Below are 10720 nucleotides of genomic sequence, written 5' to 3'. Positions count from 1 at the left end.
CTCTTAAACGTGATTAATATCTAGCTAAACTGTAAACTTGGATTTCTTGATAGATAGAGAAGAAGAGCAACAATGGGGTATATATAGCACCCTAATACAACAGCTAGAAATAAGAAAAAGACCAAAAAGTCCATTTAAAAAACTAGCCGTTAGGCTCATTTTGTCAGCTCGTCGGTCGACCGGTACGGTCGACCGATTAGTTCAAAAACCCTGAGAAAACATGTTTTGAAGCTGGCGGTCGACCGACGCAAATTTCGGTCGACCGAATGGAAATTTCGGTCGGCCGACGAAAATTCCGGTCGTCCGGAAAACTCTTGAAAAATATCTCAGAAACCAGACTACCGTCGGTCGACCGTATCGGTCGACCGAAATCTGATATGGGCAAAAAGACAGAACATAAACCACAAACACTAGAAAACTTATTAGTAATAAATTGTTTGTCAAATCATCATCAAAACTATAGGGTCAACAAGTTGATCAGTGTGCTGAGTCGTATCGCTGGTGGTCAACTAAGAGGTTGGCCGAGTAGTATCGCTTTTTGACTCGGTTACGCAAGATGTCGGCCAATCAAGTTGACCGTGCCAAATCGGATGTTATCTTGGTTGTGAATTAGTTTGGTTAGGTAAAGTGTAAGACACGTATCGACTTCTCTGTAGAGATTAATATTTATCATTTTTAGCGATTATAACAAAATAGTTACAGGATTTGATTCACCATCCTATTTCTTGTATTATGTCAATTTATTATAAAGAAAAAGGTGAATGTGCAACTTCTCGGTACCGTTGGCAATTCATAAATTGCCAGAGTTATCTTTACTTTATTTTGTATCACCTTGTCGAAAAAGTAAACTTGTGCATTACTGGAAAATAACGAGTGGATTACTATATTTCCTGGCACTAGAAATTTTCAGTGTGTAATCGTGTATGCACTTGGTACGGACATACAATACAAGAGTAAGAAACAACCCTTTTTTTTGAATTATTATCGATAAATTTCAATCAGATATGGTCACAAACGACATGATCCCTTAAAAGTATCTTATAGGAAAGAACTTGTGAATCCTTACTATATTTACACTGTTCAATGAGGTTAAAGAAACACAATAGCCTTTGAACTTGAACCCGAGATAATTCGTTTCCAGGTTGTTTGTATATTGTCCAATCCCAGAACAAGAGTTTTCAATTAGGAAAGACGATTCCTAAATTTCAGCAGATAGTATTCAATTCATAGTAAGTTACCTAAACTCCATTTGCATAAACATAAACATTGGATCCTAAGTCATCCAAGTTAATAGCAGCGAAAACACATCACATTATATATGGAAAATGTATTAGACTCTGAAGCAGCACTAATAATACAGCAACAGGTGACAGCAGTTAAACAAGTTTTTATTGTCTTTCAACCTTTATTAACAACAAACCTCAAGATGAAAGAAGCAAACTGATAAATAAACCCCTTTAAGATAGGTTGTGAAGTAAAATTACAAATCTACTGTGATTTTTGCATCCAGAGCAGTGAACTCATTGAAGAAGGCCTTAAAATGCTCATACGAATGTGTAACATCATCTACAGCACACATTTCTCGTATGCTATGCATCGATAATTGCGGAGCACCAACATCCACAGTTCGAATACCAACACCGCTAGCAAGTATGGGACCGATGGTTGAACCACATGGCATATCATTACGAACCACAAAATCCTACAATATAAATATTGCTTAACAATTAATAAGATACAACATGTGCAAGCAAAGTGCATTTTGAGTTAGGATACAAAATCCTACAATGTTAACTTGAAATGATAAATATTACATGAGTGTACTGGTAGTTCAATCAGTAAAATGAATGGTCACCTCACACCTATTTCTTCCATAATAAGATACAACATGTGCAAGCAAAGTGCATTTTGAGTTAGGATAAGCAATTCTCAGAGCAGTTGTTGGTTGCGTTTTGTGCTTGTTTTTCTTTTCCCTTTTAAATATCTTCTTTTTTTGTTCCTAATAATGCTAGATTTATTAATCTTCGTGTTCGACTGTCATTCGGTGGAAATCATCCTTCCTCATATACTGCAAACACTTCAACATAACCTCCCGGATCCAAATTAAATATATGATTAAGAAACCTATAAAAGCTACAAATACTAAGCCAGCATGCACATATGAAAAACAGGAACATGATTGCTTAATTGACAACAGTAAAAGATAACAATAATCATAATATTCTGCAACTGAGTCAACTAACCTGGATAGGTAACTTGTGCCTCTCTGCAATCTCTCGGAATATGAATGCAGTGATGGCATTTGTGGCGTAACGCTGATTAGCATTATGTTTAATAACAAGACCGCTATGCATTTTAGGTTGATGATTTTCCTCATGTTTGTCCTGGGATAAGATTGTGCAAGAAAATGTCAAGTTCTGCACGCTACATCTCAACTAATAAGAATGCATGGAACATTGCTAAGGAAAAAAGGGAGAATTCAAATTTCTGAGTTCTAACATGTCAATGATAACCTTTGGTTTACCATTAACTATCAAATGGAAAAACATACCATATAATTAGGATGCAAAGCATGTGCCATGTCTGCAGATACCAGGAAACTCCTCTGGATTGCCTTCTCAAGCAACTGAAACATTAGGAAGACAGATTAAGGTCCATGAAATAATGTCTAGCTATGCTGACACAATGATGCAAAGAAAAAGAAACCCTAAAAGGAATTTCTTCTAAAAATTTAAGAACATCATGCAAACAAATATTCAGAATGAACATATAGTACTTGATGAAGGTTTGTTTATACAAGTCGGAAACCTCACAAACAATTGAGAAACTATCCGATAAAAAAATGATGAAAGTGAGAAAGACAAGAGGATGACAAACCAAAAAAAAAAAAGAACGTATTAGTTCGTTGTCACGTTAGATGTAGTACTCACAAGCAATTTAATAAAATAATTGCTACCTTGGGATCTGAACTGTTGAATGATTTTGTTATTCTGGACAATGCATCGAACATTGCAGGAGAACCAGCTCCTTGGGCTGAATTAGAACCCACTTCCTCATGATCGAACAATGCTACCATCCTCACGTTGGACTCATCATCAAGAGAACTTTCAGAAGCTGTGGAGTCTACTAACGCCTGGATAGTAATAAGACGTAATTATTAACATAATTTGGGCAAACGTCTCTTATGTTTGCACTAGTGACAAATTTTGGGATGGTCATAATATTTATGGTTGATTCCAAAAGTGGACACCAGCCAAGGGATTAGTCATAGTATTCATTATTTTTCCTGGTCATCAAATTATGGATATTATACTATTAATAAGGATTTTCCAACAAGCTCAGGGACAGCAATAAAAAAACCTTTTCCAAAATTGGACCAGAAATGTATAATAAATACAAGATATATTAGCAATAGTCCAAGGTTTAAGGATGGTTTTCACCACATAAATAAACATAAGAAACCTGACCTTCAAAGAGCAAAATGACATGCAAAGATTGTCAAGTCTTCCTGAGAATATGAATTCTTTCATAGCACCTCCTATACGACTTGGTTGAGTATCACAAAGTTGCAGCTCAAAGTCGCATATTTCATCCGGTTTACAGAGAGCCTGGTCAGCAATCAGCTGCAACAAATGAAAGCATACACATCAAGCAATTTCCAACCTTCGTGGTTTGCATAAGGAGGAAATCAAATTGCTCTTATCTGAATTATATCCCCTGTAAAAGAATTAGAAGAAAGTATACTTGTACCTGCAGTAGAACTGTATGATGCTTTTGTTTATCAATATTCTTCTTGTCGTTTATTTCTTTTCCACCATTGCTGGCCTGAGGGGCACTATTTTCTTCCACTAGCTTTTGAAGTTCAGCCTACAAATATGATCAATATATAAAAATTAGACAGCATTCAAAATGAATATACATACAAAGCTACGTACACATACAAGCTAAAACACATTATCTCTAAATGAGGTTGGCTACTAAAGGCCAGAAGTTCCAATTTTGAGGAATGGCATAGGTTTATGACAAGCTGATGCCTGAATCAACCATCAAATATTTGGTGGCTAAAATCTTGCTTAGGTAAATATGCAAAATGAATGAAAACAAAAAAATGCATCATCAAGTTACAAATACTATTTAGGGAATAGGATGCTTGCAGTGGTAGAACTAGGAAACTGTTCTGAATCCTCAACTCCTGAAACCGCATGTAACTACTCATGAAACAGCATACAACATCATTTCATAGTCTACATTAGATTTCATCGTTCAGCGTGTCCGAAAAGAAAAGGAATAAAAAAAATTCACTGTCCTACAAAATAAGTGGAGTTCATGGTAAAATAAATACATCCCCTAGATTTGAAAATAAGGGAAACGATACATATTGGCAAAATATGAAGCTTATCATATCTGTTGCCATTCCAGTTCAGCTAGTAAATGAGGACCCCTTGAATCCATGATCCAGAATACATATTCCGAATTGTGAATGTCAGCAATTTGCAACGACCATATCAATTTTCTGGACACGCAACAACTTTTAGACTTGTTGTCAACTATATTTTAATATCTGAGCATGTGTTTCAATTTGATTCATCAATGAAAAATAATGTAAAGAGGACAGAAAAAGATTTATTTACTTATTTTTTTTATTATTTTGGTGTGGAATAACAAGATGGTTTATTTGGAAGGGAAAAAGTTAATACACAGAGATGCTCGCCACCTGTTCTCCCCTCCCTCACCCCTGCCCCCTCGTACATGCATGTATGATGTTTTAAAAAACTTCTGCCTAGCTTGTTTAGGCTCCCGCCTAGGCCTAGGAGCTACCTAGGCCGCCCGCCTAGTCTTGGGAGTGCTTAGACCTAGGCGCCACCTTTCGCGAACTGCACCACTTAAATCCTAGTCGTAATTTCCTATGTTGTCACCTCCATCGTCCTCCAAAACCTCCTCTGAGCTCCTTCGGCCTCCTCACCAACTACAAACACCTCCTTCAACTCCTCCAACCTTCAGCAAACATCCTCCACCACCACTTAACAACAACAACAACAACATGAGGAAAGTAATCCTCACGAAGAAGAGAAACAGATTAGAGTTGAAGATGACATATTTAATGATTATGCCACGTATTAGATCATTCATATTTTCTTTCTTTTGCTGATACTTTGAGCATAGGCTTCTGAAATTGAGATATTATGCATCATTGATATTGACTTGTTGTGTTCGTGTTTCTTAGCATTTATCATTTAGTCTATTTATGCAAGATTGATTATGAATCTATCACTATTATTTTTTTCAGTTTTGTATGAATTTAATGCATTTATTATTAATTATTGTAAGGGGCTGTTTGTTTGCCTAAAAAAAGAGGGAAATCAAAGAATAGGAAACCTATTTCTAAGAAAAATTGTGGGATGATTTTTTGGTTGACTAAAAAAAGAAGGAAATCAAAGAATGAGAGATGAGTTGTCACATTATTATTGGATGATGTGGGTGATTTTTGAGATGAGTTGTCACATTATTATTGGATGATGTGGGTGATTTTTTAAGAAAATTTGTTTTGAGGTTGTTTGGTTGGCTAAAAAAATTTTTTAAGAAAATTTGTTTTGAGGTTGTTTGGTTGGCTAAAAAAATAAGAAAATAAATTATAAGAAACCTATTTCCTATAATAGGTTCTTTTCTTGTATTTGGTTCATTCATAAAAATAAGAAAATAGATGAGATGAGATGTCATTATATTATTGGATGATGTGACCCACACTTAAGGAAATAGATTTCCTAGCTTTTTGGAGGAAATAGGTGGAAATAAAATGTTAATGAGATGAGATGAGTTGTCACCATATTATTGGATGTTGTGAGTGATTTTTAAAGATGAGATGTGATGGAGATGAGATGAGTTGGATGATGTGACTCATTTTTTGTGTTTGGTTTATTTTTAGGAGATAATATGAGATGAGTTGTAGGATGAAAATAATATTTTATTGGATGTTGTGATGAGTTTTAGGGATAGAAATGGATGAAAATAATATTTTATTGATTTTCATGTACCTTTTCCTTTTCTTGATTTTTAGGAAACCAACCAAACAACCCCTAACTAAAAATGTAATATAGGAAAACTGCCTAGGCTTCGGAGAGCTTAGACCTAGACGTTGCCTTACTTGAACTGCACCACTTAGATCTTAGTCGTAATTTCCTATGTTGTTACCTTCATCGTCCTCCAAATCTCCTCTGAGCTCCTTTGGCCTCCTCACCAACTACGAACACCTCCTCCAAGGCTCCAACTCCTCTAACCTTTAGCAAACCTCTTCCACCACCACTTAACAACAACAAGGGGAAAGTAATCCTCACGAAGAAGAGAAACAGATTAGAGTTAAAGATAAAACATATTTGATGATTATGCCACGTATTAGATTATTCATATTTTTTTCTTTTGCTGATACTTTGCGCATAGGCTTCTGAAATTGAGATATTATGCGTCCTTTATATTGACTTATTGTGTTCGTGTTTCTTAGCATTTATCATTTAGTCTATTTATGCAAGATTGATTATGAATCTATCACTATTATTTTTTCAATTTTCTATGAATTTAATGCATTTATTATTAATTATTGTAATTAAAAATAAAATATAGGAAAACTGCCTGGGCTCTAGAAGCCGAGTCGGCCGTATAGGCCGCCTAGTGCTCTCTACAACCTTGCATATATAATAAAGTGCCAAATGAATGAAAAAACATATGACTTCTTAAACGTCTTATAAAATCCATTCCATCCTACAAGTAAACTAACTAAACATCCAAAGCCGTCTACCCCAGTGTACCACATTCCTTAATAAGTAATATCGTAATCATAATTACATGTTTCCTTCCGCATACTGAAGTGGTTCATGTATCACCCCAGCGGCCCAGCGTACCACATTCCTTGAGAAGTAATATCATAATCGTAATTACATGTTTCCTGCCGCATTCTAAAGTGGTTCATGTATCATTTTCCCATTAAATTGGACTAGCACCATAACCTTGAACCTTAGACTTCAAAGATGGGTGGGTGAGAATGTAGGTGGTGTCATGCATAGGTAAAAAGTGTTGATAGCTATGTCAGTCAAGAGTTTTCCTTATTGTTCTTTTTAGTGGACCTGCCCATTTTATCTAGATGTGTTGGTTAAAGAAAAGGTATCACACATTATAAAGCATGCAATCAGGTGGCTGTATAAGAAAATCAGATAGCAAAGGTCTTTTTCTCCTTTTCACATTTCTTATAACAATTCCCGATATACAAAGCTATGCCCGGAGGGAAGGAGGGGATTCATTATTGAATGGAATAGATGGAAGTTATCCCCTCAGAATAAGAAAAAAAGAAGAATAGACAAAGAATTTCACTAAGGCTCTTCCTAACTAAGATAATAAAAGACCTGTTTCCCCTTATCTCACCTCAATTCCAAGCAGGTAAAGGCGTAAAACTATTCCAATCCCCAAAAAGAAATCTTTTCTATCAAAGTTCTTCATGCAGAATATTGAATTTTAGCTCAGAATTCTTTAGCAATAAATTAGTTTAGATAATTAGTAAACAACTTTGCATTAATCGTCCTATTTGGAACAAAAATGAACCTACATAGTTAAGAGGGTGGTAAATACAGTAAATGCAATCTGAAAAGAGAAAACAATCTGAAAGAATGCTAGCTCCAAACAACTCAAAAAAATTCTTTTCCACTATTTCATACTCAAGAATACTGTATGTCTCGTCATAAGTAAAATGACATAGGCTACACCCCATTTTCTATTTGCAGCCAATTCCACTCAATTTTTTCCCCCAATATTTCATTAGCCCTAGGATCAAATCTATCCTCTAAGTTACAACCAAAAAACCGAAAAACACTCAAGATCAAGGTGGTCCCTAGATCTAATCAAAACCAAAAACAGATTGATCCTTGGAGTTAAATTAATTTCCAAAACTAGAACATAAGTATCAAACAATCCAACTTAAGAAAACTGCAAAGCATAATGACTGAAGGGTGCATCATTCAGCAAACATAATTCATACTCCCCTATATGCCCTCTTATTTATTATTTCTTCAAAATTTTGCCAAGAACTTAGTAAAATAGAAAAACACTCAGCAGATACTCTCTATTCTCTAGAACTAATGAGATTAGACTAGCCTTGTTTGCTCTTACCAAGAAATTTGCCCAAAAGCTACACATGATGAGAACTTTTTTGAGATGAAACTAAATGAAGTACACCCCAACAGGTTAAAATTAGTTGGAGGAAGAGGAAAAAGGAACAACATCGACATAGCTCCTCACCAAATAGATAAGCCAAAAGACAAACATGTAAATTTCAGTCATTACGTAAGTTTCAGATCTCCATATCCCAATAAATGCATTTTCAAATGTGGATAGATGCCAAAGATGAGGAAAAAAATAGATGTGATTTTCTACAGGCATTTCCAAGATGTGGAACGATCAGAAATGGCCAGCAACTACTTACCAACTAAATTATGTATCACTTTATTGTGAAAGAATATATATTACCTTAACTGATGTAGCCAGCACAGGGACTAGTTGGCTCTGTGTATTAATTTTGAAGCCATCTGAATTAACACCCCTGCAAAGGACAGACGGGATAAATATTTGCAGGAATGGACTTGAAAATCTCGAGATACAAATGAAAGATAAATATATAATTTCTTGACTATGCATATATTCTATTAGAATAAATCAGAAGTTACTCAGAACAAAAAATGGATAAATTCCTAGTCCAACTCGACTAGATACCATACTCTCACAGCTGCAAATGCTGTCATGTAGAGAGGTGAACCGAAATGCAATGTTTCGATGTATTCTAAAAGAACAACTATAACATATCTAATATATCACTTGGGCAAAAACATGAAACTGTAGATTAAAGTAAAGTTCAAGTCTAAAACAGGTGCCAAACAAAAATTCATGACTCGAAATTAATGTACCTATCGAGGTGAATGGCGAGAGTAGGTATCCGCATGATTGGCTCCTCGATTCTAACAAGTCTATGGGAGTAGGATACTACACCATCCTTCACTTCTTTTACAATCACCCTTCCAGCAACTGCTAAGTCCCTGTCGAACCAAGTGTGCCACAAACCACCACCATATGTCTGCACACCAACTTCAAGATAACCTCCTTTCACTACCTAAAGAAACAATGATGATTAGTTTCATCCAAATATCTTCCTTTCAATATTATTTTCTTAATATGTAGATTTAATAAATGCTTTTAAAATCAGAACTTGCAAACGAATGCGAAAATAAGATTAAGCGCCATTAAAATTATTCAATCCTACCAGGTTTGGTATGTATTGAAGAGAAACACTTAACAAAGATCATCCCTTTATCAAAGCTCATAAGAGTATAAAAATCCCATGCGGTTACAAATTTAAAACGGATTAAAAAGTTACAGCTGCATGAGTCAAAGTTTTGGCCCATGAAAAGGGCTCCAACCTACAGAGGATATTGAGTGTAAACTATCCATAAAACTTTCCCACGACTTTGGAGCTTTGGTGCAGTGGAAGGTACCTTTAACAACAGCAAGTGATCTGAAAGTAAACTGCTTGAACCAAATTTTTGTTTATTTTTCCCCCTGATTCCTTTGCTATTTTTTGTCTACCATGTATACTTTACTAAATCATGTGACGCTGTCCAGATGACTGCATATTACACTCAAATGTCCAACAAATAAAACTTCTAATATATTGTCAACTTTATAGTCTGCTTTTATCTTAATTTTCCAAAATAAAGACACTGCCCAACTTAGCCATCTTTCTTTCTGCCTTATTTTTCCTAGCTAAATCATAACATTTTCCTTTCAAACATTAAATATATTAGAAAACGAACCAGTTATCACCTTGGACGCTGGCTTCACTTTAAGGCAAGGACTATCAGTATGTGCTCCAACGATATGAAACCCATTCCCCGCAACGTACCTAAAAACAAACCAAACCAAAAACTCCACTAAAATCACTTCAAAAGCACCAAAAATCCAATCTTTCACTTAAAAAAGCTACCTTTTGCCAATTGCAAAGGCAACGATTGTAGAGTGATTACGAGTGAAGAAGTACTTCTTCCCTGCCTCCAAGCTCCAGTCCTCTCTCTCCGACACGTGCTCGAATCCAGCAGCCTTCAATCGCTTCTTCGCCTCATCTGATCACAAAACTCGATTAGGGTTTGAATGAATCCTGGAAAGTTAATTAAAGATGATATTTGGATCGGTTGAGGAATTACCGACGGCATGGAAAGCAGTCGGCGATGCGTTGAGGAAGTCCACGAGGTCGGCGGCGACGGAATCGGCAGCCATTTGTGGGGGCGATGGTGATCAATCGATCGAATTTGCAGAATTTGTGGAGTCCTCGCCGGCGCCGGTATCAATGAGGTGCTGTTGTGCTTTTATGAAGTCTAGGAAAATTCTGTCCAGATCCTTTCTATGTAAACCAATTCTTTTCGATCCTCTACTTTTTTTTTTGGAGGAGCGATAAAGGCTACTAATCTTAAAACTAGGAGCTGTTTGGTTCGTTTTTTAGATATATGGAAATTCAATTTGATGTAAAGAAACTCAAGTTTTGAGTTTTCCAAACTTTTCTAAGAAATTAATTATTTTGGTTTGGTTCGCATATAAAATATGGTGGGAAACCAATGTATTTACTTTTCTTATGTTTGGTTTGCATGGAAAAAAGGGAAAACTTTTGTTGATTTGATATTTTCCACTTTTCTTG

At 35.6% G+C, this 10720-nt stretch overlaps 1 protein-coding gene across 1 annotated transcript; it reads right to left on the bottom strand.

Moving 5' to 3' along the window:
- On the bottom strand, positions 1294-10400 carry LOC109830536 (probable aspartyl aminopeptidase). Its single transcript, XM_020397818.1, has 11 exons — positions 10233-10400; positions 10016-10151; positions 9856-9934; positions 8943-9145; positions 8509-8581; positions 3751-3867; positions 3468-3623; positions 2957-3133; positions 2552-2626; positions 2244-2384; positions 1294-1702 (listed from the first exon to the last, which is right to left on the bottom strand). Exons 1-11 carry the CDS (start codon positions 10303-10305, stop codon positions 1481-1483), a joined length of 1452 nt encoding a protein of 483 aa, XP_020253407.1. The 5' UTR covers positions 10306-10400; the 3' UTR covers positions 1294-1480.

The sequence above is a fragment of the Asparagus officinalis genome, chromosome 2 (genome assembly GCF_001876935.1).
Source record: "Asparagus officinalis chromosome 2, Aspof.V1, whole genome shotgun sequence".
Taxonomy (NCBI): domain Eukaryota; kingdom Viridiplantae; phylum Streptophyta; class Magnoliopsida; order Asparagales; family Asparagaceae; genus Asparagus; species Asparagus officinalis.
Note: the sequence above shows the minus strand (reverse complement) of the source record. Positions and strands in the feature narration are given on the sequence as shown.